Below are 26,607 nucleotides of genomic sequence, written 5' to 3' on the forward strand. Positions count from 1 at the left end.
TGTCTTCAAGGAAAGCTGAAGTCCATTTTATCCTCACCAGACTGACCAGAATGAGAGCCGCTGCAATTTTGGCTGCAGGCGTTCTGCTTATCATCCTCACTGCCATCACTGTCCATGGAAGAGTACGTTTTTGACAAAAAATTATCTTGAAAGTCTTCGGATTGTGTGAAATGACCAGGTTTTGACTTTTTATTGTGATTTTCTCATTTCAGCGGGACGATAGTGAGTATTATTCCTCCCCCATGAGTTAATATCATACAATATAAATGTACTTTTTCTTGTCAACTTTTAAAGTTTCTGTGTTGACAAAAAGCCACATGATTCAGCTTCAATTATAACAAATGATTCTATGTTTTTTTTTTGTGTGTGTCTAAAAATCAGCTCCATGTGAACCTGACCCCTGCAAGAACGGAGGAACTTGTATCCAAAAAAGAGCTCGTGGTTTTAAGTGCACCTGTCCTGATGGTTTTGCTGGGAAACGCTGTCAAAAAAGTACACGCTTTACTAAGGATTCTGCACTCATTGTGTGGTTTTGTCGTTGATTCTAACCTGTGTTTTCATGACCTTGTGTACAGCAATAGGCAGCGACTGCTATAATGGAAATGGAGAATCGTACAGGGGTAGAGCTCGTAAAACAGAAGGAGGTAAAAAGTGTCTACCCTGGAGAAGTAGCTACATTAGAAAACGAGTGGAGAATCCTTTGGTCGTCTACGCAGACTTTAATGGCTTGGATAGAAAATGTTGCAGGTATTCCTCATTCATCATATTGTTGAATTTAGAATTTAAACATTCACACTGGGCCACGTTCTTCCATTTCTTCAACTCACTTTTCTGAATTCAGGAACCCTGATGGCGATGTAAAGCCGTGGTGCTTCTATAAAGAAAACTCTGAACTCAAGTGGGATTACTGCAACGTCAAAGAATGTTCTACATGTAAGTCATATTACTCACATACACACATACAGTGCTGTGTATGTGTCTATAAAGAAACACATATACATCTGTGTTGACTGTTGACCAGTTGTTCCCAAGCAGGAGTACAGGAGCACATTGCAGGGGTACTCGGAAAGATTTAACTATTATAAAATAGGTGGGAAATGTTCCGAGTTCCTTTTAAGGCTATTTTTTTTGACATTAAAATACTAAATTTTCTTGTAATTGATTGAAACAGGATTATTTTATGCTGTAGAGGCCATTTTATCACGTTTATGACAATAGGAGACAACAATTAGCTACATTTTTACAAAGAAGACTGTATTTATTTAACATTGAAGTAATCACATAAAAGTTGCATGGTATATACTGTTTATATATATCATTTTTATTTTTTCTATTTAAAAAAAAAATCAACTTTAAATTCAATTAATTACTTTATATTTGTCGATTAAGCCTTAGGGAACCAATGTTATGAACCAATGAGACACAGTTAGGGGTTTTGGAGTTCCACTGTTCCACAAATGAAAAAGCATATGAAATTATGGAGAGGTACTTATGATATAAAGAGGGGGTACACATGATTTGGGACAAAAAAGATTGGAAACCACTGCTGTAAATAAACCAAACTGACAGAATCTGGGTTACCCTTACCCTCTGGTTTAAATTCTGGTCTCTTTTTTTTTTTTTTTTTGCATGATTTGTTGCTAATAGAACAAAGAAAGAATCCTGAGTGGCTGCAGAATAAAAAAAAATTAAAAAAAACATTATGTAACCTTAATTATCTCTTAGACCAGAATGCAAACAACTCAAAATTTTCAAAAAATACAATGAAATAATAATTGGGAACTATTGCATTGCGATGGAAATTTTATAAAGTTATAGGATCGATGATGCAGTGATATTTAAAAGAAAAACAAAACGTATCTTCCTTACCAAAGACTAAACATCTGGCTTAAAACTGAGTAAGTTTAAATAACCACTAACTTTCCATAGAAAAACATAATTTGTATGCTTTTTTCAACATTAATGACAATTTTTAAGTTAAGTGTTTTGAACAACATTAAGAGCATTTTTTAAATTGTCAACAGTCTTGTCTATTGATGACGCACATGAGTACTCAGCATACACATAGAAAAAAGCTTCTGTTACAGGTTAAATGAATGAATAAATGTGATACAATGACGTGAATAATTATAAATAAAAGCAAGAATCTTTAATCTTTAATATCCATCCTTATGTCCGTATATTGTATCTTTCTGTCTACAGCGACTCCCAATACAACCAATCCCACTCTGACCACGCCTTTCTCTCAATGTGGAAAACCCAAGCCCGATCTTACATCAGATTCAAAGATTATTGGTGGTAGTTTGTCTGAGGAAGGCTCTCACCCATGGCAGGTGTCTCTGCAGGCCAGGGATAGAGGCTCCAGAGGTGCATTTGGTCACATCTGTGGTGGCATCCTGCTCTCCTCCTGCTGGGTCCTCACCGCCGCACACTGCATGTCTGTAACATTTAGCCTCTTTGTTAACATTCATAACTCAAATCTTTAAATCACTTTTGTAACTATTTTTCTTACCTTTTAAAGAGATTCACAAAGTGAATACCAAGTGGAGATGGGAGGCTCGATAATTCACGAGCCACGAGAAGACATGGACCAAATCATCCAAGTTGATGAAGTCATCGTTCATGAGAACTATCAGGACGACAATTTACAAAATGACATAGGTTTGTCAAAAATTTCATTTATAAGACGTTTCCTTTAGGATAGCATGAAAAAAAACATACAAGATTCTTAATACTTAGATAAAATATAGATTAACTGATGTGATAAGTAACTGTAATGACAAGGATTTAAAACGTGCCTTTTCTGCATAGGTAACAAGTAACGAAGTACAAAAACTTTGTTACTGTACTTAAATAGTTTTTTCTGGTATCTGTACTTTACTTGAGTATTTATTTACTTTTATCTCTTACATTTTTAAATAAAAAATCTGTACTTTCTACTCCTTACATTTTAAAAATGAGCTTTTAAGACCTTTGAAGAGGACGTAAAGACATAAAAAGAAGCAAATTGTTGGTAGTTTGTGCTTTTTTTCCTGTTTCCTCATCGTTTTGTAGTTAACATTTTCAAGTTTTTAAAAAATGTTAAACTCAAAGCTGCTCTGGGTTTAACTGAGCGTGTGTATTAACTTTTTATTTACACATTTTATTTATTACAAGTGCTAAATTCTCCAGCTGTTCACAAAGGGTAACAGATTTATAGTATTTCCATGTACCAGCCGTATTCTACAAGTTCTTAAAAATAAAAGAAATGGAATTTGTGAGTTTAAAAACCCTGTCTTATTATTGAAGGGACATTTGTTTTACTTTTTACTTTTTTTTACATGAAGTAGCATGTCGTTTTTTACTTTTACTCAAATAAAGGGAGCAACTTCAATACTTTTAGTCATTTTCTATTCACGTATTTATACTTTTACCTGAATACTGAAGACTATTTGCTTCCTCTGCCTTTCTGTTCATTGTGCTTGTTTTGTTTTTTTTTTGTTTGCAGCTCTTCTTAAACTCCAGATCACAGACAGTCCTTACTGTGCAAAGGAAACAGACTTTGTGAAGGCAGTGTGTTTGCCACAGCAGATGTTCCCAGCTGGGAAAAAATGTGTGATTTCAGGCTGGGGAGCAACTAGTACCGGTAAGAATTCTAACTAATGAAAACGATCACATGACCTATAAGATTTCTCTTTGTCAATGTTTTTCAAATGGTATCACACTACAGGGGATACTTGAGCAAGAGGGAGTGAAAAATTAACAAATGAAGTGTTTTTCAACCTTGGGGTCAGGAACGCATGTGGGGTCGCCTGAAATTTCTGAAAAAGAAAAAAGGTTTTAGACATTTTTTAATTATTATTATTTATTTTTATTTTTTTATTTATAATTGTAGTTCAACCAAAATGCAGTAAATAAATAAACTCAAAAACTAATTTTTCTTTGGGGTAGCCTTTGTGGTCACGATTCAAAACACATTGGGAACCACTGTATTAAATACTGTTTCTTTCCACTAACGTATTTACAAAATGACATTACTCATTCATTCCATCATTATGCTGTATAATAGTTTTTAAATAATTTAGAAAGGGGATATTGGATTCAGAAATAAGAAAAACGGGGTACTTGAGCCAAAAAAGTTTGAAAACCACTGCTCTATGTATGACCTCTACTTTTCAGAAAGCTACAGCCCCAACCTGATGGATGCTCATGTTTTCCTCATCTCCAAAGAACGCTGCACGTCCTCCGGGGTTTATGGCAGTGAAATTAAAGATGGCATGTTTTGTGCCGGGTTGTTGCAAGGAGGCATTGATTCCTGCCAGGTGTGTAAACATTACATTTACACATGTGGTTTTCAACTTAGTTCATACACTAAATGAGGTACTTAATGCTTAGACAGACAGTTTGACAATATCTGTAATCACTACAGGGGGATTCAGGAGGTCCACTGGTCTGTTGGGACAATGGTACCAACTACATTACTGGTGTGGTAAGCTGGGGCTATGGATGCGCTGACAAGAACAAGCCTGGGGTCTACACCAACGTCTACACGTTCATCGACTGGATCGAAAGCAAGATGAACTGACACGTTCATGGAAGAACAGGAGACACAAGCTTAACCCGCTTTCAGAAAGTTATTTATTGAAGTTTTTTGGCGATAAAACTAAAAGCGTTTACTCCTAGCCCAGCTTTGAGTTAAAATATGCACAAGGCTGAACCAGCCAGACTAAAGTCAATCACACTTTATTTGTTTAAGCCTTTTCCTTTTTTCTCACTGTGTGCTTTCTTTAAAATGTAACTTTCCTTTACGTGTATCTGTATTTGCATTTTGGTGTCTTCTGAACGCATATACAAATGTAAAATGTGAAACAACGGTTCTGGAGCTATCCTTCAGTTTGAATAAATTCTTGCATTATCTTTGATTTTGCAGTTGTTTTTGCTTGAAATGGTGTTGAAAAAGCTCCTTCAAAGCCAACCTGGAACATCTATGGACATGCTTTTCATTTTACCTCCATTCTTCACGTATCACTTTTCATGTTCGACATTAGTTTAACGTGCATATTCCCTTCTAATTCATACCGACTCGACCTTTGACACATTGTTGTAACGTTTCTCTGTCCTTACACAGTCACAATGGTCTCATTTTCAAAGTATTCAAATCTATCACTCAGTAGAAGTTGGCCACACTTAGACATGAACATATAAGATCTCCTCTGATCTACGCCTCCTCTATGGCAGCAGCTTTATGAGGCAGCATTTTCACAGTGTTCTGGAGTGCTGCTGATGAGGAAGACGAAGTTATTGACTTCTTCTCCATGGACTTGAACGACATGGTGGTAGTGCTCGATTTTTTCTGGGCGGTCTGAATGGTTTTCTTCCTCTTGACGTGAAGGACCTCCATGGCGTCCATGTTTACGCCGTGTTGGATTTGTTCACTGCTCTCCACCGTCTCTGACTGCTGCTGCTGCTGCTGCTGCTGCTGCTGCTGATGTGCTATCTGCTGCTGGTGATGCACCTGAAAAACATTCTTTTTAAGAAACTAATTTTTCTCCACAAAACAATTCCTTTACAATTGTGTACTAAATCTTTGCACTGTGCTCTAACCATCATCATGTGCTGATAGTTTGCAATGGCCTCGTCCGTGCTGACTCCCTCAGCCAATCCCAACTCTGCAGCACGTCGAGCCAGCTCAGCCTTGTGGGAGCCAGGAGGGGTCCAGCCCACTCCTCTAATCCAGTTCAGGTCCGACTTGTAGTTCACCTGAAGTACAAAAATAATATTAATAAACCTGTGCCAAATGTCCTGTATCTCCTCTTTGCCAGATATTGGCAGTTATCTGGATGAGTGATCTTGATCATGGTACCATGAGCATTCGTACTTTAAAAACTTGGAAGAAATTTCTATCCTCGTTAATAATGATACTGGTCGGACTCGTCACAGTATTGGAAAACTTACATATATACAAAAATTCAAAGAAAATGTTGGCAATTTTAAAGAAACAATTTCTAAAAGTAAAGAAAACATACAATGACAGAAATTCTGCATCACTTATTCATTAAAATTGATGCGGCATCAACTGAGCTATTCAATGGTGGTTGATACATTTTATTTAATCCCCATTAATAACGATACAGTAGGTCTAAATGTATGGATACCCACATGAAAAATCGCAATGAAATGCATGATGCAGATGAAATTACGTGGGCTAATTGAGGAACAAACCAGAAATAACTGGGTCAAATTTTAAATATCGCTCAATTATGAACATATTAATTTTTTGAAATTTCATTAACAATGAGTGAGAGATTGGGATTTTAACATTTTTGAAACTGATCTAGAATTAGTATGTTAATGCAAGTCCCCTTCAAATCTTTAAAAAAAAATGTATATCTTTGGTTATAATTTTGTCAAAATCTGTTAAGTTCTTTTGACGTAATCCTGCAAACAGACAAACAAATAAATAAACCCTGGTGAGAATAATATCTCCTTGGCGGAGGTAAACACTACCGATAGGCTACACATTAGTAAACGTGGCTCCATCACAACTCAGCATTTAGCTGATCACTGTGACTCACGTCGCTCTGCAGCTTGTAGGCCTGCTTGGCATGCTTGACGTTGAGCTGCTCGGGGTCACAGGTGTAGTCGTGGAGCTTGCGTCGGTAGGTGAGGTCACTGGCCTGGGCCTGGCTCTTCTTAGCTTGCAGGAACTCGGGCTGGTCAGCATGGATTTTGTAGTGGCTGTGATCCTCCTTCGACTGGCGTTTGTACTCCAGGTTGCTCTGGAGTTTGCTGGCTGCCAGAGAGTGCACCATCTTGGGATCGTCTTCCACACAGCGCAGGCCGACCTGCTGACCCTTTTCTTTCAGGTGGGACTCTTTGTAGCAGAACTATTACCAAGAAACATAGGTCGGTCATTTCTGTATCACTGGCCTCCAAATTTATTTAAGAGGTTGAATATAACAGATTGAAATACTTCCACTTCAACTTTCAACTGAACAAGGAAGGAACTCACATCACTGGCAATGTCTCTGGAGGCTTTGGCAGTTTGGAAGGGAATAGCATCCAGCCTTAGGTCATAACCAGATTTCTTCACCTGCTCCCCAGACGACTTGTACATTTTCTTCATTGGCAAAGAATGTAAAAGATCAATTACATGTCAACATCTGTAATCTTCATAAGACGTGTCTGGGATGTGGCTTACATCACTGATCTGCTGGGCATTAATCTTGGCTCGAACAAAGTCTGGATCATCCGGGTGTAAAGTGAATCTATGCATGTCGTCATTCCTCCCAGATTTGTAGAGTCTCTGCAAACGACAATTATTAACAATATAAACATGATATCAACAATTCCAATCAAGGGGGTAATATTTATTAAGTATATTTCCACATCACACCTCGCTGCACTGCTGATAGCTGCTCTTAGCATGGAGGATATCTGGAGAGTCGGACACTTGGGTGAACTTTAGGGTGTCCGGCAGCTGCCGATATTTTTTCTACAAGAATGGAAGATTAACACAAATAGGAAAATTCAGATCTTAGCTGACAAAGAACAGAAAACCACATTGTGGTTACATGGAATGCAAAAAATACCTTTGATGAAAAGCTAAACACAGCATTTCTGACGTGTAATAGAGAATCAACCCTCAGCAAGCCAGAATGATCAATACTTGAATCAAAGTTTTGTTGCATTTTTTTAACGTTTTTGAAAATTATTGGTCCACCAAAGTCTGGCTGATTTAGCACAAAAATGAAGCTAAACTATAGACAGTTTCTGTTTACGATTTGGACTTTAGATTGACCTACAATGGAGTTCTACTACTCACATCACTTATAAGTTCTCCAGCTTTCTTGGCAGACTCCAGCTGAGGTGCACCAACTCCATCCCAGGCCACTCCTTTCATGTAATTGAGGTCTGACTTGTACATTTTCTGTCCACAAACAATAAAACTGTCACACACACATTGCCTCCCATTGATAGATTTGTCCTTCACTCCTACACACTCCTACCTCACTCTGCAGGTTGTAAGCTTTTCTGGCCCATTTCACCTTCATGTCATCGGGGAGAACTGTATAATCGTGCAGCCTGGTCCTGTAGTCCTGCTCGCTGGCCAGAGCCTGGGCTTTCTTGGCTTCCACTAGATGGATCATGTCAGGGGTGAGGTGGTACTGCCCGCTGGCCATCAGGGCGTCCTTACGGTATTCCTGGTTGCTGGCGAGCCGGCCAGCCTGCAGGCAATGCAGAAGGCGTGGGTCGTCCAAGACGCTCCTTGCTCCGATGTGCTTCCCTTTATCCAGCACGTGGGTGTGTTTGTACTTGTACTGTGGGGACATATTTTATGTCAGTTTATCATTTTTTTTCTGATATCATGCTGCAGGCTGTGTCAGATGCTATAGATGTGGAATTTCACTCGTAAAATGGCATGAATGTGCAGTATTTATGGTTCTTTTATGATCTCACATCACTAGCAATGCCCGTGGAGGTCTTGGCAGCCTGGAAGGGGATGTCCTGCATGGTGAGTTTGTAGCCCTGAGCCCTCAGAGTGTGCCAGGCTTCTTTGTATTTTATCTGCAGTCAAATGATTGGGAATTATCAATAAAGAGATGTTTAAAAAAAAAAAAAAAAAGACGTTTATTAGTTTTTTTTTAGAAAAAGGTCACAAGAACTGAAAGTACCTCACTGAAGTTGGCAGCATTGATCTTAGCTTGTGTAATCTCAGGTCTCTCAGATGTGATGGTGTAGTTGTGTTGGTCATTCACCCCTTTCTCTTTGTACAGGCGCTGCAATAGAAGGACGGAGAAACACAGTTTAATATCAGATATTGTGAACCGAATCATATTCCTTACAAAATATAATCATCCACATTGTACAAGTTGGCTGATCAAGATTAAATTCTAATAAAAAGAAGTTTTTGCAAAGATTTGTGAAAAATAAGATGTTTTTCTCACCTCGTTTGAGATCTTTCCACTGACTTTGGCATGAATGATATCAGGAGAGTCAGCGACCGAGGTGTGTTTAAAGTTGTACGGCTGCTGACGATATTTTTTCTGCAGAAGAAAAATAGATTAAAAAAAAAAAATGCTGTTATCGAATTGCAACGTGCTGTTTATCAATGTGCACAATTTTCTATCGTGTTTTGTTTTTTGTATATTTGTCTACGCTTGTAGGAATATATTTTGCTATTTGCTACTGAAAAAAAAAAAGTCATTTCACCAAGAAAACAAACATTTATTAAAAGTTGTTTTTGGCTTCTCCCTGTTACCGTAGTTCTGTATCAATTACAGCATGTTTGTAAGGCCAACAATATCAGCAATATACTCATTTGTTTTCCTGTGAAAGCAGCTTTCAAAGTACATTTGATATATTAAATAAAAAAATAATCATCACTTTTTGAGAACAGTTCTCTGATATGGAAAAGTCTGGTCTGCGCCTTTCATGCTAGACAACGTGGAGCTGTAGTTGTATTAAAGATGGACAGGTGGAACCTTAAACATATTAACGACAGTTTTGGTTGCTTACACAAGTTGCAGTGTGTGCAAGAAATTATAATATATGTGCATATAACGTTAGGAGGTAGGCATGAAACCGTTCTTGCTTTTTAATTCTATACTTGAATGTGACGAGACAAAAAAAAACTCACATCACTGATGAGGTCTGTGGCTCGTTTGGATCCTTCGATCTGCAGAGCTCCTGTGGCGATCCAAGCTGCACCTCTTAAGTAATTCAGGTCAGATCTATAGAGTTTCTGCAGATATAGACAAAAAGGCAAATGACTGGAACACAACTCTAATTTAAAGAGTTAAACCAAATAACATCAGCGTCAGATATAACACTATTTTTATTTTATTTTTTGTATCTTGACATCAATTTCAGTGCATTACTACCACTGACACATAATAAAAACAAAGACTTTAATCTGATGGTCTTATAGTACATGCAGAATATGCTTATTGTTACTGAATAGGTTTCAGATTGTTGAAAGGTGTGTAAAAAGTACTGATATATCCTACTTAAGTAGGAACTTGGTACTTGATTGAAATTGTACCCAAGTACAAGTACAAGTAAGTCATACATTAAATAAAAGTCAAGTAGAAGTAAAAAGTAGCTCAATTAAATAGTACTCAAGGTAAAAGTTACTAGTTACTTTCACCCCCCCACGCTAATTTTTGGTAATAAATCTTGCGACGGTTCCCTTGCAAACATTAAACATCTCGTGTATGAACATAAAAAGGAAGAGATTAAATCTTGCACAACTGGAACTGTATAAAATAAAGGTTTGTCAATGTGTAAAATTATTTTTCAAAAGTATAAAACGGAGAAAAGAACCGGCATTGCTGTTTTGGCGCCGTACATTACGTTTCATTTTGGTTGGTCGCCTATAATGTAATGCATTTGATTGTTGTCTGATCATTTCATTTTTTTGTAGTTTCACAATGTCCGTTGATCATTTTAAAACAAAAAAATAATAATTTAGTCTGTAACGGTTGGGTGTAGGAATGCAAGTAATTACTTCTTTTAAAACGTACTTAAGTACAAGTAAAAAGACTCATTTAGAAATATACTCAAAAAAGTACAAGGACCCATAAAAGCAACTCAATTACAGTCATGTGAGAACTTGTAATCATCATTTACGACAATGATCAGAGTTGACTGGTTAAGTTGTGTCTCACCTCACTCTGCAGAGCGTACGCCCTCTTGGCTGCCTGCACCTTCATGTCGTCAGGCAGTGAGGTGTACTGGTGCAGAGAGAGCCGGTAGTCCTGATCACTGACCAGAGACTGGGCCTTTTTGGCGTGGGCCACCTCCAGCATGTCCATGTGAAGGTGGAACTTTGAAAGCTCCTTTGTGGAGTCCTTTTTATACTTAATCTAGATAGAAGAAGAAAAAAAGCAGAGGTGAATAGGTTTTCTTAGTTGGGATGGTGAGGAATACTATTTAGGTTAAACACGAAGCACTGACATCGCTCTGAAGCTTGCTAGCGTGGACCGAGTGAGCAATGTTCATGTCGTCCTGCAGTCCCTTCAGTCCGATCATCTTCCCTTTAGTCCTTTCAAATTCTTCTTTGTACTTTTGCTGAAATCACAGAGCAGCGACAGGATTTCTAAGTGACATTAAAAATAAAACGTCACAGCTGTTTGTTATAATTTAAGTCAATCTCACATCACTGAGAATCTCTGCAGAAGCTTTGGCTGATTGGAAGGGAATGGCATCCAGACGCAGCTTATAACCACCGTCACGTATCTTTGTCCAGGATTCCTTATAACGGCTCTGAAAAATAAAGAGATGACAGATGATGGCGTAATTCAGGTAGAAAGCCTTACACAGATGAGGAACCACAGTCTGTATATGTGAAAAACAAGAAATATGGCCACCTGGCATGCCGTGCATCGTCCTGGTGGGCCGTTGACCCAAGTTTTTTTTTCTTTACAAGTGATTGGAGGCAGACATGATAACAGGTGGTCAAAAATGGTTCAAAAGTGGCAAAAATGTGACAATAAGAGAGAAAAGTGACTGAAATGGGTCAAAAGCAGTCAAGAGTGGCCAAAAAAATTAGCAATTAAAGTGGAACCAGGTGGTATATAATGGCAAAGGGTCGCCTAAATGTGCAAAACATGACAAACAATAGTGAAAAAGGGCAAACATTTTGAAGAAAAAGAACCAAAATGTAAGGAAAAAATGAAATGAGTGGTATTTATTGGGCAAAAGTTAGCTTATTTGGATGAAAAGTGGCCAAACAACATTTTTGTTTTTTATAAACGTCCCCAAAAGAACTTGCAAAATGAACAAAATAGGGAAAACGGGATATTTATTGGCAAAAATCTGAAAAAGTGTTTTTTGAAAAGGAAAAGAAAGAAAGGTGCAAAATGGCCAAAGGAGAAAAAAAAAATGAATTCATAAAGAGCCACATATTTAGCATGAAATTTATGTCCCAGTCCACCCCTGGAGATACTGGACAACAAGACAAATCTTGTCCTGGTTTGTCTCTAATGTTATAGTTGATATGGATGTCTTGGTTGATTACTGTGTAAAATGGGAGCTACTGGATGGACTTTACTGTGAGCTTGTTTAAGGTTCTGCAGAGGAAGGTTGTACCTCACTGATGTTCTTGGCGTTGAGCTTGGCCTGCTCTAACTCAGGAAGCTCTCCGCTCAGGGTGTAGTTGTGCATCAAGCTTTCACCTTTCTTCCGATACAACCTCTGAAAAGGACCAAGAATAGAGTTTTCAACCTCACACCAAATATCAGCACTGTTTTATTTGGTTCAATTATCAAATCAAGTGTAGAGTAAACCCACATCAATGGCAAGCTTGTTGCTTTGTTTGGCCTGGATCATCTCTGGAGTGTCCTCAACACTGGTGAACTTCAGACGGCTTACGTTTTGCCGGTACTTGTTCTAGATGGAGAAAAATATCAAAATGATGATCTTTTAATGCAGCGATGAGATATATATGACAATGTCAGTGTCACACCTTATATAATACAGATTTATCACGCTGTTGTCATCAAAAAAAAAAAAAAAAGAAAGGAAGTGATCACATAAGTCAGCCAGTTAAAGAGATGTAATAAGTATTTCTATTTATCTCAACTGTGTAACGTCTTGGTGTCATGGGATTCTGACCTCAGACATACGTTATGTGCCTTTACGTCACATGTGACACACTTTCCCACAGTCTCTCCATTAACTCACTATGTTGCAATAGGTAATCAAACTTAACGTCCTGCATGTTGGTTCAAGGGGACAGCCTTTACCTCGCTGACCAAATCTCCTGCCTTCTTCGCCTGCTGGACGTCCAGAGACTTTGACGTCTCCCAGCCGACGCCTTTCATCCAGTTAAGATCAGACCGATACAGTTTCTTTTAAAAAAAAAAAATTCACACAATGGCTAATTTAACACTGTGCTGTATTCATTATTTTGGGATGTAACAGCTGTCAGTGACTCACATCACTCTGTAGCCCATAGGCCTTCTTAGCCCAGGCCACTTTCATGTCCGTAGGGACTGTGGTGTATTCGTGGAGGAAGGTCCTGTAGTTGGTCTCAGTTGCCAGGTCTTGAGCTTTTTTAGCGTGGCTGATGTTCAGCATGTCCAGAGAGACACTGTGGACAGCGGTCATTTAAACAAAATAGGTATCAACAACAATAATAATTGTTTTCTGAAGAAGTAACCAAATGATGCCTCTTTCTCTGTTTGTACATTCATTATTCATCATATAGTTTAAATAATATATTATAAGAATGATGTACATTTTTCCCAGATCAAAACAAGATCTGCAATGTCATGGTGTTGAGAATAAACTGTATAGTGTACTCTGATTACAAATGTGTGCTGCTTGATTTAACAATACCTTATTTACAACTTAACCTTAACCTTAAACTAGATTTGTTGTTGTTTTATTTTGTTTTGCTTGGTTTCATGGAGAGGTGCAGTGTATTTTTTGTGATTTTGTCTGTCTGTTGGGTGATATAATAATAATAATGATAATATACTATATATATATATATATATATATATATATATATATTTATTTTATTTTTTTTTAAATACATGACCTGAAGCCACAAAGGTGTGTCTTTACACTAACATAGAGGTTTAAAAATAGTATGTAGTAATAATATGCAATGATCATGTTTGGTAACTAAAATCCTGTTTTTGGTGACAACATAGTCAAAGCTTATTTGTAAAACTAAAATTCTGAAATTTGCATGTCCTCTGTTACACGTCCTAAAAATGGTATTCCAGAACGCATCGGGCTGAAATTTGATAATCTAAGGATGTGTACGCATAGATGCTCAGAGCCCAATTTTTTATTTGGGGCCCAGGAAACAAGAAACAAAAGTCAATTTCTCATTTATTTGCTAGTCAAATATTACAACAGCTGGTGGTAGCAAATCATTGGCAGAAACCAATTTAGAAATGGGGCCTATTACCCCTTACGTGTGATGGGGGCGCCAGGGGGTCCCTATTTTTCAAATGACTACTCCTCCATTAGTTCTTGTTTGATTGGAATGCAGTTTGGTATGAACACTCTATGAATGAATATGATGAGACGCTCGGAGCCCTTTTTTGAAATGGGGCCCGGGGGCCCACCCCCCATTTCTGGTAATTTCAAAATTTATGGGAAAATAGTTGTGTGATCGTTTCAAAGGCAATTAAATGTAGATTACGATTTTACGTCACACACTTTCACTCTGAACTGAATTCTCGGGAACGTGGTACGTGCTTTTCAGTGCAGAGACAAGCAATCTGTGATTATGTAACAGTATGTAATTATAAAGAGCACACGTCACACCTGTATTTGGCCTTGCTGTCTTCGTAGTTCTTCCTGTAGTGGCGATCACTCTGCAGTTTGGTGGCCAGAGCAGAGTGAGCCATCTGAGAGTCGTCGCTGACTGACTTAATGCCAATGACTTTGCCTTTGTTTTTCTCATAGCTCTCCTTGTATTTGATCTGAAAGACATTCAGCGTGTAGTTAGAATTGGCACATTCTCGTGTAGGGATGTAACGATTAATCGTAAGGCAGTTCGATTCATAGGTATCACAGTTGATATCGATTTTCTGAAAATTGAATCGCAGTACTTTTTTAACCAGCAGAGGGCGGTGTAGGCGGCGGGCGGAGTCTGCTAATACTTTCTTTCTGGCCGCCTTCTACTCTTAAATATGTTAATAAATGATTCATTGCCCCTTTAGCACCGAAAGAATATCTGTAATATTACTTGAATATCTGTAAAAGTCACGTTTTTCTATTAGCTCTGTCTGCTAGCATAGCTTCTCTTCTTCACTGCAAGATATCTGCATGCCAACCGACCACTGGGTTACCAGCGCCCTCTGCTGGTCCAAACAAATATGACGTAAATCAGTGCAATGACATTTTTTTTTTTTTAAAGTCCAATTGTTAAGGCACAAAATACATTTTCAGTTGCACTTTTAAAAGAAAAAGAACTATTATGCAGTTTTGCATTGTTTATTATAGAACCAGAATTTAAATTAATTGGCCTCATTTTCATTTGTATTATTCCTTTATTTATTTCATTCAAGATTTATTTTTAGTTAAATTGCATTGTTTTGAATAGTTTATCAAGGAATTCTTTTGACAATGAAAAATAAAATAAAAATAGTACAGCATTTTCTAGTTTTTTTCCCCAAAAAAAAATTTGTCTACAGTCCCATTTTGTAAAATAAATCGTGAGAGAATCGTATCGTGAACCCAGTATCGTGAATCGAATCGTATCGGGAGTTGAGTGAATCGTTACATCCCTATTTTCGTGTCAACATGGTGCTCGATGTTAACATGAAAACCGTATCATATTGTCTCTAAATCTTTTAAAAACAAACAGCTGTTTGCGAAGAAGGGAACTCACGTCACTGGCCAGGTCCCTCTTGGCTTTAGCTGTGAGAATGGAAAGAGAATCCAAACGAAGCTCAAAGCCTTTCTCCCTTTGCTTCTCCCAGTTACTCTTGTACACTTTCTGCAAAATCAGATGAAGAGTTGCAGCATTTCCTTTAAAGATGACTTTAAGTTGTGAGAAAAATGTACAACACATAATATAATTACCATGCAACTTAAACAGTATGATATTTTAACCATAATTCCAGCAAGTTGATTTTGTCTTCTTTTTTAATATGTTCAGGCTTGTCAGGATATCAAATTAAATTATGTACCTGAAAAAAAGTTGTCTAATTAAATTAAACCTTATACGGAAGTAAAGAAAACATCAAAGTGATCAGCAGATGCCTCTGAAGAAGACTGGCAGTTGACGGTAAAAACATGTCAGGAAATCAGAGAAAATTTCCTGAGAAAACAAAAAATGTCTGTAATAAACGAAATAATATAATTTTCCTGAAAAAAGTTGTCTTAACATATTATTCAAAAAGAAGTTGCTGGAATCAATACGCGGAAGTGAAGAAAACATCAAAGCGATCAGCAGATGCCTCTGAAAAAGACTGGCAGTTGACAGTCAAAACATATCAGGAAATCAAAGTACATTTCCTGAAAAAATTTGTCTGAATAAATGAAACCTTAACATATTATTCAAAAAGAAGACAAAATCAACTTGCTGGAATTATTACGCAGAAGTCAAGAAAACATTAGAGCAATCAGCAAATGTCTCTGAAGAAGACTGGCAGTTGACAGTCAAAACATGTCAGGAGATCAAAGTAAATTTCCTGAACAAAGTTGTCTGAATAAGTGAAACCTTAACATATTATATTTCAACCAATCACCTCCTTTTCTGACAACATGTCTGACTTCATATGGCCACAGTAGCAATAGGTGAAACATGTACTCCTACCCCGCTGAGCAGGTCAGCGTTAGCCTTTGCTTGTCTGAAGAGTGGCTCATCTTTAGTCATGGTGTACTGGTGCATCATCTGCTCAGTGTCAGCTTTGTACGCCAACTGGAACAATAGAAGAAGGTGAATTAGTGTGAGTGTGTAGTGCAGTCAAACTACACAAGTAGCCGTTTTAAAACAAAGGCCTTACGCCGCTCTGCAGCTCCTGGCTTTTCTTGGCATGTTTGATTGAGAGGTCATCGGCCACCTGCGTGAACTTTATTCTATCCGCCTTCTGACGATATTTGACCTGAGGAAAAAAAACAAGGGGTTAAATAAAGCATGGAGTCCATTGGCTGACAGATAAACATGTTGTTACTGACATCACTGAGAAGATCTCCAGCCTTCTTGGCCTGCGTAATATTGAGACATCCCTCGGTGTCCCAGCCAACACCTTTCATCCAGTTCAGGTCTGAACGATACTGGTTCTGTCGAGGTAGGAATACTCAATAACGTGAGCTACCACATCTCCTTTAGACTTTATTTGAAAAGAAGACAATTCTTGAACGGGCACAATGTCTCACCTCGCTCTGCAGGGAATAAGCCTTTTTGGCTTGCTGCACTTTAATGTCGTCAGGCATGACAGTGTAATCGTGGAGTTTTGTGCGATACTCCAAGTCACTGGCAAGAGCCTGAGCCTTCTTAGCATGGCTCAGGTTGATCATGTCCAGTGGGAGGCTGTATTGGGTCTGGCTTTCCTTGGAGCCCTTTTTGTATGCAATCTAAGGTTGTGGAAATACCAAAATACGTTCGGTTTAGCGGCACATACCAAGGAATATGTGGATGTCCTGATTCAGGTAACCAGAAAAGATTAGTATACATATAATATTGTAGATAATGCTTACATCACTGTTCATTTTGGCAACTTGAAGGGAGTGCAGTGTCTTGGAGTCACTGATGTTGACACCGACAGCCATATCTTTGTTTTTGATGTAGTTTTCTTTATATTTGATCTGAAACACAATCAGATATTAAAGCTACAATAATTATAATTTTACTCTGATGGCCACAGAGTTCATTTTGGTCTGTTTGTTAGCTTACAGAACTAGCAAGGTCTCTGGAAGCTTTGGCTGCTTTGACAGCCAAGTCTTCCACACCAATGTCACACGCTTTGGACTTGGTCCTCTCCCACTCCTCTTTGTACTTGATCTGAAGGAAATAAATGACTTGAATTAAAGCTAGAGAATATTTTACATTTAACATGTTTTACTTATAACGCAGCATAGCAAAGGGACTTACGTCACTACACAATGCAGCATTGGCTTTGGCGTTTTGAATCTGGGGCATGTCCTGGGACAGGGTGTACTGGTGCTTGGTCTTTTCATAGCCTGCTTTGTAATTTAACTGAAAAACACAGGACAAGTGTGCACAACCTCACAGTTAAACCAAGGCCAAGAAGTGTAGTATTAAAATCTGTGTTCACACACTCATTATCAGCATATTAGGACTGGTTACTTACATTACTGGTGAGCTGAGCATTTTTCCTGGCTAAAATGATCTCAGGCGTGTCCGTCACTGACTTGTATTTGACCTGATCGATATGTTGCCTGTAGTTTTTCTGCAAAGGACAAATCAAATGAAACCAATAATATGATAAATTCTGTAGATAAAGTGATTTAAATCAATCCAAGCCAATGAAAGGATGCAAATAAGCATTACATCTTTAAGGGGGTCCAGTTTCCTTTGGCTTTGGTAGCCTGGTGTGAGGGTGGCTGGGTAGTTGTATTCACCCTGCTCCTGTTCACAGCCTTGTTTGTATGTAATCTGTTATAGAATGGTCAATATGTTAATAAAACAAAACAGATTTTCTATTTATACAGTACATTAGTATTAATTTTCCTATCGGCTCTATATAGTAATGGTAATGTGAAGAGAAAGGACATTTGAATGACTTACATCACTTGCAAGCTTCCTTGCTTTCATGGCATGCATCGTCTTTCTATCAATGCCAGAATCTTCATAGTGTCCCTTCATATCGCTCATATACTTCTCTTTGTATTTGTTCTGTAAAAAAAAAATAGAACAAATAAACTCTTTATTTAAAACACAGGTTTCACACAAGTTTCTCAACTTTAGGCATTTATCTGAGCGCAAAACAGGTTTCATTTTAAAGAAAATGTAACTGTGTCTTTTTGTCTTTGTGTAAAGAAATATGAAAAGTTGTGAGGACATACATCACTGGTGAACTTGGAAACCTTGACAGAATTTTGAAACTGTGGCGTCTCACAGAAGTTGATACTGTGTCCTTTGGAGTGCTCCAAGTCTTTTTTATACTCCACCTGTTGGTGAATAAAACATGGACATGCAAATCAAATGTTTCAGTTTTCATTAGTAATGTGAAACCTGCTGTAAGGTGGCAATAAACGAAACTATATATAAAACAAAAAATAATTAGATAATACAATAAAATAATTGTTAAGAATAAAGAAAGAGGGAGAAGTTTACATTGCGATTATATGAACATGAGGCTATTTCACAGAAAAAGAAATCCGCTAACATATGTATGTCCCATTTCCAAGTCTCAGAATAGCAATGACGTGAGCCCCTGTGGTCCTGTGTGTTGTAACATTAGTGTGACGGGATGTCGCATGGCCTTGGAGGTAAGCGCTCAAATATGAACGAGATGCTGAAAATGCGATCTGGGTGGCTTCGTGTCCGCTGGAACCTGATTCAGTGTCCAATATTTCAAGCAGCTCAAGGAAGCTGTACATAAACACACGCACATTGGCCCTGGGGTAGCATATCCATCAAACGAAGCTGTGTAAATGAGCTACGTAAAATGTTTGTGAAGGTTCAAAACCAATAACCCAGTTTAAAATTGTTTAAACCAGGGGTCTGCCACCTTTACTCTCAAAAGAGCCATTTTGCCTTGTCTCACCTGGATTAAAGTCCTTCTGGAGCCGAAAAAAATACCTTTTTAATGAAGACAACATAGTGTATCAAATTCTATACAGTTAAAATTATATCGGATAATGTCATGTAAAGAATGTTTTTTTTCGATAATGGTTTTGAAGGGCTACAAAAAAATAACTTAAATTTGATTTGAACACATAATGTCAGTCAACACATGGTAATTGCTAATTTCTTGCCACATATCAAGCGTGCATATTTAGCTCAGCTGGCATGTTGGCAGTTAAATGAATCTGTTCCCCACACAATTAAAATGTATATTCACTTCCAGAATAGTCTTTTAGTTGATTTAGTTATCTTACCAGGGATTTAAAACCTAAGGTGCAGGGAAAGTTGATGGTCTGTAGATGTTTCAGGAGGTGAAGAAGGAAGGTGTCATTTCACCATGTGATTTATTTTTAGGTTTACAAATCGTTATATCGTGATTTTATTTGGTGTCAAAATCATTAATCATTAATACCCTCTGTAAGAAAATATTTATTTATTTCAATATTTTTGAAAGCTATAGGGAGCCATTGCAAAAGAGCCACATGAGGCTCCAGAGCCACAGGTTGTAGACCCTTGGTTTAAACCTTACCTCACTGACAAGCTTGTTGATTTTTCGGGCGTTCTTTAGTGTGAGATTATCCTCTGAGGTCAGACTGTGAAAGTGGGACGTGCCCTTCATCTTGTTTAAGTCTTTCTTGTAGTTCAGCTGCAGAGGGATGAAAGTTGTGTTTCAGTGTGTGTAGGATGACAGAACGTTGAGTTACTGTAGGATCAAGTGATTAGAGGCACACACACACACAGCCCTGTCACTGTCAGTCATGGCGGAGAGTTAGAGGGAATGATGACAAAGGGAGGTCTCCTCATTGTTGGCCCTCATCTATTCTGCCCAGCGATGACAAGCCTGTATGATGGATCAGGCTGAGCCTCATACACACTATACTCTGCAATGTTTTGATAGCATTTACAATCAGTTCACATACTTGCACAACTGCAACGGGCTCTGTTTTTAAACTAAACAACATACATCACTCCAGGCACAGCTTCTAACCGGCCATGCGTTTGTTAAAGCACGTGTTAAACTCAAGGCTCAGGGGCCAGTTCCAGCCCTCTTAAGCATCAAAGTGGCCCGTAGGAGAACGTGAAAATGACTGTGTGAACCACCAACTTATTCAGTTGGAGATATTTCAGTGCCGCCAACTACACAAATTAAATGAAACTCCACAGAGGATCTCTATTTTCCCATGACTTTATCACATGACTGCAGTCATTTTTAATCTCAAATTGTAGAAATAATACATTTCATCTGTTTTCCTGATTTGCTTCTCATTTGTTACCTCCACCTGGGTTTTTAAACATTGTTACGTTCTCTATCTCCTGGATGATCTTTTGGTACGTAACAATTTGGGGGCTTGTCCGACATCGGAACCCGGGCCTTCTCGCAGTTTCTCACAAAATTACCTTAAAATTGGTCACAAATAGAGTAATTTAGAAGAGAAGATCATGCACGGACTGATATGTGCCATTTGTATCTTGGATATTTTATGGATGTTGCATTTATATGTGGAAATGCAAACTAGGGCACAATGATGTGGAAATTGCTGGTTTTCCTGCCTAAAATCTGTGGCCCCTTTGAGCTCAAACTGCTCTGTATTTGGCCCCTGAGTGAAAATTTGTGTGACTCTCCTGTGCGAGAGGTATCAAACCCTACGGTACTGTAAGGAAAAATGCAAAAATGTTCATTTAAATCACTAATACATGGAAGAATGTATACTCACGTTACTGAGGTGCTCCTGAGCCTTCTTTGCAAGATGATAGCCTGGTGTGATCATGGCAGGGAAACTTCCTTTACCTCGCTGCTGCTCATAATCTTCAGTATAAGCAATCTAGAGGCAAGACATTGCATTGATTCATGTCAATGTAACTCACAACATTATGTAATCTATCCAAATGGCTTTTTTCTGTTGAAATTTGTCAACTTTGACTAAAATGTTTTCAAAATCTTACAAAAAGGAACAATATCTTGCATTTTACACTGAAATGCTAACAGATTAAAGATGAAAATAAAGATGACAGTTTTGGATTTGCACACACAAACCCCACGTCCGTCTCTTACATGACTGAAGTTTTCTGCGTTTTCTTTAGCTTGAGCCACCTCAGCCACTCCAGCTTCAGCACTGGCTTTGCCCTTCATCTCCTGCTCATACACCTGACGATACTTAATCTGGTGCAGCATTTAAGAAAATAAGGTCAAAAGAGCAAAATCTGCAGTTTTGAATGACTACGTACAGTATGTTGTTCTATTTTTATACTTACGTCACTTGCCTGCTCAGAGGCTTTCTTTGAGCTTTGGTAACCTGGAGTGAGGTGTGCTGGGAAGCTCCCTTTGCCTCGCTGCTGTTCATACTCCTCTGTGTAGGCATACTGGTGGAAGGAAATGGTATAGTGGGAATTTTTTTATACAACACAATGAATGCGGTTGTGGTGCCTGCAGAGGTGAAAGTTATGGATTACAAGTACTGACGCTACTGTAATTGATTTGCTTTTATGGGTACTTGTACTTGTTTGAGAATATTTCTAAATCAGTCATTTTACTTATACTCAAGCACATTTTAAAATAAGTTAAGTCATTTGATACATTTCTACACCCAACCAATACTGAGTCAATTATTTAAAAAAAAAATGGTACCTTAAACCACAGTACTGTAATGATTTCAGGTCAGTGCATAAAGGCACAATGAACATAATCCTTATTTTATTAGTCATGCCATTTTTGATCAATGCCCAGCCACTTGCTATGGTTCAGGTTGGGGTTTCTACCAATTATGTTTAATTTAGCTATGCTTAGAGCCTGATTTTATTTTTCATTAAAAAAAATTATAATGAATTCATTGGTGTTATTTTATTTTTTTAAAAAAAAAATAATAATCTTTACATTTTGACAAACCTTTTATTTTATACAGATGCCTTTGTGGAAAATAAATTCAGTTCCAATTGTGCACGGTTTCGTCTCTTCCCTTTTAAGTGTATGCAAGAGAACCGTGGTAAGATTTATTACCAAAAATAACAACAATGAAATACATCACATCATAGCCGACCAATCAGATTAAACGTACTGCACGACGCCATTAACAGCATTGAATGCCAGTTATTTTCTCAGTTTTAGAGATCATAAATGTATCTATACTTAGAGGTTGAGAATCATTTTTATTTTGAATTGAATTTATTGGCGTTATTTACATTCACATTTTGACAAGCCTTTTATGTTATACAGGTATAAATAAATAAATTAAGTTCCAAATGTGCAATATTCCATCTCTTCCTTTTATAGTTTATACATGATGTATTTACTGTACGCAAGAGAACCGTGGCAAAATTTATTACCAAAAATAAACGTGTGAGGTGAAAGTAACTACTAACTTTTACTTTGAGTACTATTTAATTGAGCTACTTTTTACTTGTACTTGAGTACAATTTTAGTCAAGTAACGGTACTTCTACTTGAGTATATATCAGTACTCTTTACACCTCTCGGTAGTGAAAAAAAGATCCAGTAACAGGGTTAAATGTCAGTCAAAGTAATCCTAAAGGCTTACGTCACTGAGGATTTGTCCCTGTTTTTTGGCGAGAAGCACCTCTGGAGTCTCTGCAAATGTTGTGTATTTTGAAACTCTTTCTTCGTGTCCTTTCTTATATTCCAACTGGAAAAACAGAAACAGAATGTGTGATGTGATGAAATGGTTCATGATGCTAAAATAGGAAAAGCTACTACAGGCCATTTATTTATGGCAGTGGCTATCCGTACGGTTGCCGTATCATTATACCGACATTTTATCCTTATGCAGCGCAACTATTTGGCCGGTTTAGGTCACGTGACTAAGACTAAACCTGAACCTAAACCTAACCCTAGCCCTTAAAATTGTTGTGATATTGGTTTATAACCTAACCCTAACCCTAAAACGCTACGTACGTGTACTTCGGTAACCGTACTAATAGCACCGGGAGTTGTCCGTACGGCAACCGTACAAATAGACACTTTCTTTATTCATGGACTCACATTACTGGCCAATGTGTTAGCTTTCTTAGCTGCTTGGTAACCAGGTGTGATCATGGCAGGAAAGCTGCCTTTGGCTTGTGACTGTTCATATTCCTCTGAGTACTTTCCCTATCAAAGAAGCAAGTGAATGGTTATAGGAAGTTATGTTCCGTTTGCTCCATGAAAGACAAAAGTAGGAGGAAACTCACGTCAGCGATCATCTGCTGAGTCATCATCTCCTGGTTGGTCACCGTGCCTGAATACCAGGTCTGCTGCTGTGAGAATTCTGACTGAGACTGAAAGGCCTGTTTTAACATAAAAAAACAACAACCTAAGAACTAGAAACTGTTCTATGACCCCCACAATGTCACCTTTACCCTCCCAGATATAACTTTTTTATTTCATGTAACCACTATAACACAGATTTTTGGAAAATGAACTCAAGTTAGAATGAAATAAAAAGCATACATGTTCATTAGTGTAAAAGAAAAACAAAGCCTTTATCCTATAAAGGAAATATTCTGCTTTGATAGTGTGTTGCCCTGCTGGGAGCTCACCTTACTGGTCATCTGACTGGCGAGACGAGCCTTCTCCAGCTCCATAGTTTTCATGTCACAGTGGAAGGTGGACATAAAACGCTCGCCATCTTCACGATATTTCAACTGCAAGCGAGTGGACGACAATGAAAAGCATCAAACCAAGGCTGGCACATTGTAAATAAATCATTCACACCCTGTCGCTTACAAACAACTAGTTTGGAAAACTTCGTACAGTACGTAGCCCAGTGGTGCCCAACCTGACCCTGTTTTGATTAAACAAATTCAGGGTTTTTTTCTGGAATCGGATTTTGATCATGTTTGTTATATTGGGTTATGATCGCTCAGATATCTTTACTCTAGATATATATGTGAGAAAGTGAAGGTATAGATCTATACAGTTGTTTGAGATTGTGTGTGGTGTTTTAGTTTGAAAAACACAAAAAACAAAGCAAAAAAAAAAAAACCTAAACATAATTTTAATTAGTAATAATTTTGTATCAATTCCTACACATTTTAGAGAGAATACCATTTGAATTTTGGGGCGACCCCAAGGGTGAAAAACCCTGCAGTAGCCTAAACTCCTTCATCACACATGTACATTGATGTAATTATGCTTTTTAAAATATTTTGCTATCTTGTGTTGATTAAAAATGCATAGCCTTTATCTATGGGCTCTTATTATGAAAGGCTTGAAGCAGAAGTTGGTGTATTTGCTTAGTATTGGCTTTGTGTGCATTAATAAACAGAGCCACGTCAAATTTCTAATACAACAAAGTCTATTTATTTATTTGTGTTTTATCAATTTAACATACAGGAAGTTGTGCCCATTATCAGGAAGTGGCCTTAGGAAGGATACGTCTATTGAATATTACAGCAAATGTTCAAACAACACAAAAATTTAGCTAAATCTTACCTTTAATATGATTTTTTACCCTAAAAATAGCAAAATATAAACCAAGTCTAGTATTCAAACACAATGATAGTCCTAAATGTTCCAAGTGTGTTTAAAATAAAAGGCTTAGAGGTCAGTCAGCATGGACTGAAGTGAGCCCTGAGATCATATATCTTCTGGTGTCTTACAGCCAGTCAACGGCTAATATAAGTCTAAGAGCCTTGGATTAATTGGTAGACGTAGACAGACTCTAACGGACAGAAACAGGTGTCGGTACTGAGGAGAGGAAGGGATGCGAGGCTGTTTTTCCTGCTGTATAATTTTAGCCCCTTGGTCGCATAAAGCGGGCTAAGTGGCGCAGCTGAACAGAAATAACCTGAGGCACACTCTCCATTCCAAACCTCTACTGTCACCACGCTAGTCGCAGACTTCAACGTTTCTTTATTCCACACATACACTGGCGATGAGAAAACATATAGAATTGACGACTGTTACAGACGCATCTGATCAGCAGAGCCTTCGTAGGGAATGAATGAGGGATTTGGTGGCAGGTGTCATTTTAAATGTTGTTATATGTTTAATGTATGTTTTTTTTATTGATGTAGCTTATACAGTGACTTTTTGTTGTTCCTAAAAAAAAACTTTAAAAATATAAAATGTGACAGGTGACCTTACAAATCTAACGTAAAAAACTATATTCCTTTCATACAATATTGTCATTAATATTAGTCTTTTGATATGCTCATGTCCCACAATAGGTAGAAAGTGGCTTATGTCACCCTGTCAACACAGAGTCAGGAGGATTATTTAGCATTGATGCTGCTGTGGTGTGTTTCTGCAAATGATGTCATCTCACCTCACTGCTGGCTTTACTTTGCTTCTTTGCATTGATGTTAACGGGGGTCTCATAGACACTTGTGAATGTGTTGTTCCTCGGGTTGTGCCTGAGAGAACGGCATGAAAACATATCTTAGTGAAGTTAGAAGAAAAAATACAGTAAGTGGAAATAGTTCATCTTTTTTTTTTGTCATTTTAGATCAACTTTAATTTTAAGGTAACCTTTTTTTTTTTTTTTTTTCATTTCAATTTTGTCATCACTATCTAATAAATGAAAGTCTAGTACTTACACAGAACAGTAAGGCCTCTTTTTGTGGCTTACAAAGTTTTTAGCCGTAAGCACCATCTTGCAGACATCGCAGTGAAAACATGCTTTGTGCCAGTTCTGATGAGAAAAATAAAAACATATATTGTTAAATTAATATATCAAAGTTGTGTGTGAACATGGCTTTGGATTAGTGGGTTAAGTGGGGGAACAGTGTCAACCCTTGTAAATGAATCTCTGTCGGGTCCGATTGTATGATAGCAAAGCCCAGAATAACGGCGGCAGCCATTGCCTCATTTAATAGTTAGGATTTATATTATTACAACATATAATAAGAATAATAATAATAATAATAATAGTTCTATACTAGATTAAGGCCTATCAACATAGGGAGCAAATACAGCCAAACCAATGAGGGGAAAATGCAATAATAAATCCATTAATTGTTCTAAATCCACATTTTAAAAAGCATGTAACAGTGTTCTAGTTAAATGCCAGTAAGCACAGTAAAATATAATCATATTGTGGCAAAAGCAAAAGAAAAAAAAAAACTTGTTTTTTTTATACCTGATCAATGCAGTTGATCTTCTCTGCTGGGTACACAACAAACCCACACCTGGCACACGACTGCATGGTCAATGTTTGTCCTTCACCCCAAAATTCTTGGAAAAAAAGAGTGAACTGGTGTAAACTATTAGTTCAGGCAGGCGGGCGATATTTCAAATGAGGAACTGGCAGGGACTCCAGTCAGTGCAGATAGTGTGTCTCTGTTTGTGGCAATCTTAGCTCAGTGACTGTAAAACTCTGAAACTGTCTCTTACATGACACCATGTCCCAT

The 26,607-nt window shown here is 37.7% G+C and overlaps 2 protein-coding genes across 2 annotated transcripts; one reads left to right on the forward strand and one right to left on the reverse strand.

Moving 5' to 3' along the window:
- On the forward strand, positions 1-4,752 carry LOC114481233 (hyaluronan-binding protein 2-like). Its single transcript, XM_028475834.1, has 10 exons — positions 1-122; positions 213-222; positions 382-492; positions 576-747; positions 842-933; positions 2,203-2,437; positions 2,522-2,661; positions 3,488-3,625; positions 4,159-4,301; positions 4,409-4,752. Exons 1-10 carry the CDS (start codon positions 51-53, stop codon positions 4,562-4,564), a joined length of 1,269 nt encoding a protein of 422 aa, XP_028331635.1. The 5' UTR covers positions 1-50; the 3' UTR covers positions 4,565-4,752.
- Positions 4,600-26,568, reverse strand: nrap (nebulin-related anchoring protein). The gene is made up of 43 exons (XM_028475827.1): positions 26,337-26,568; positions 25,795-25,889; positions 25,524-25,611; positions 23,794-23,898; positions 23,446-23,541; positions 23,258-23,365; positions 22,797-22,901; positions 21,518-21,625; positions 21,318-21,425; positions 20,980-21,087; positions 19,794-19,910; positions 18,481-18,585; positions 18,203-18,310; positions 17,966-18,070; positions 17,766-17,864; positions 17,546-17,650; positions 17,348-17,455; positions 17,152-17,259; positions 16,831-17,028; positions 16,630-16,734; positions 16,458-16,556; positions 16,268-16,372; positions 15,338-15,445; positions 14,269-14,426; positions 12,922-13,075; positions 12,729-12,833; positions 12,274-12,372; positions 12,073-12,177; positions 11,140-11,247; positions 10,939-11,052; positions 10,650-10,847; positions 9,620-9,724; positions 8,928-9,026; positions 8,655-8,759; positions 8,440-8,547; positions 7,989-8,300; positions 7,805-7,909; positions 7,376-7,474; positions 7,181-7,285; positions 6,992-7,099; positions 6,555-6,866; positions 5,584-5,739; positions 4,600-5,494 (listed from the first exon to the last, which is right to left on the reverse strand). Exons 1-43 carry the CDS (start codon positions 26,400-26,402, stop codon positions 5,198-5,200), a joined length of 5,409 nt encoding a protein of 1,802 aa, XP_028331628.1. The 5' UTR covers positions 26,403-26,568; the 3' UTR covers positions 4,600-5,197.
- Positions 26,569-26,607: the final 39 nt, after the last annotated feature.

Source organism: Gouania willdenowi, chromosome 19 (genome assembly GCF_900634775.1).
Source record: "Gouania willdenowi chromosome 19, fGouWil2.1, whole genome shotgun sequence".
In the NCBI taxonomy this organism is placed as follows: domain Eukaryota; kingdom Metazoa; phylum Chordata; class Actinopteri; order Blenniiformes; family Gobiesocidae; genus Gouania; species Gouania willdenowi.

Bases quoted from the DNA above. Each gene is read 5' to 3' on its own strand.
- nrap (XM_028475827.1), bottom strand. From the start codon at position 26,402: ATGCAGTCGTGTGCCAGGTGTGGGTTTGTTGTGTACCCAGCAGAGAAG. The intron at 12,178-12,273 runs GTGGGTTTACTC...GGTCCTTTTCAG, and splicing joins GCAACAAGCTTGCCATTGAT to AGGTTGTATCGGAAGAAAGG. The intron at 9,027-9,619 runs GTGAGTTTTTTT...TTTCTTCTGCAG, and splicing joins CCACAGACCTCATCAGTGAT to AAAAAATATCGTCAGCAGCC.
- LOC114481233 (XM_028475834.1), top strand. From the start codon at position 51: ATGAGAGCCGCTGCAATTTTGGCTGCAGGCGTTCTGCTTATCATCCTC. The intron at 934-2,202 runs GTAAGTCATATT...TTCTGTCTACAG, and splicing joins CGTCAAAGAATGTTCTACAT to CGACTCCCAATACAACCAAT. The intron at 3,626-4,158 runs GTAAGAATTCTA...TCTACTTTTCAG, and splicing joins CTGGGGAGCAACTAGTACCG to AAAGCTACAGCCCCAACCTG.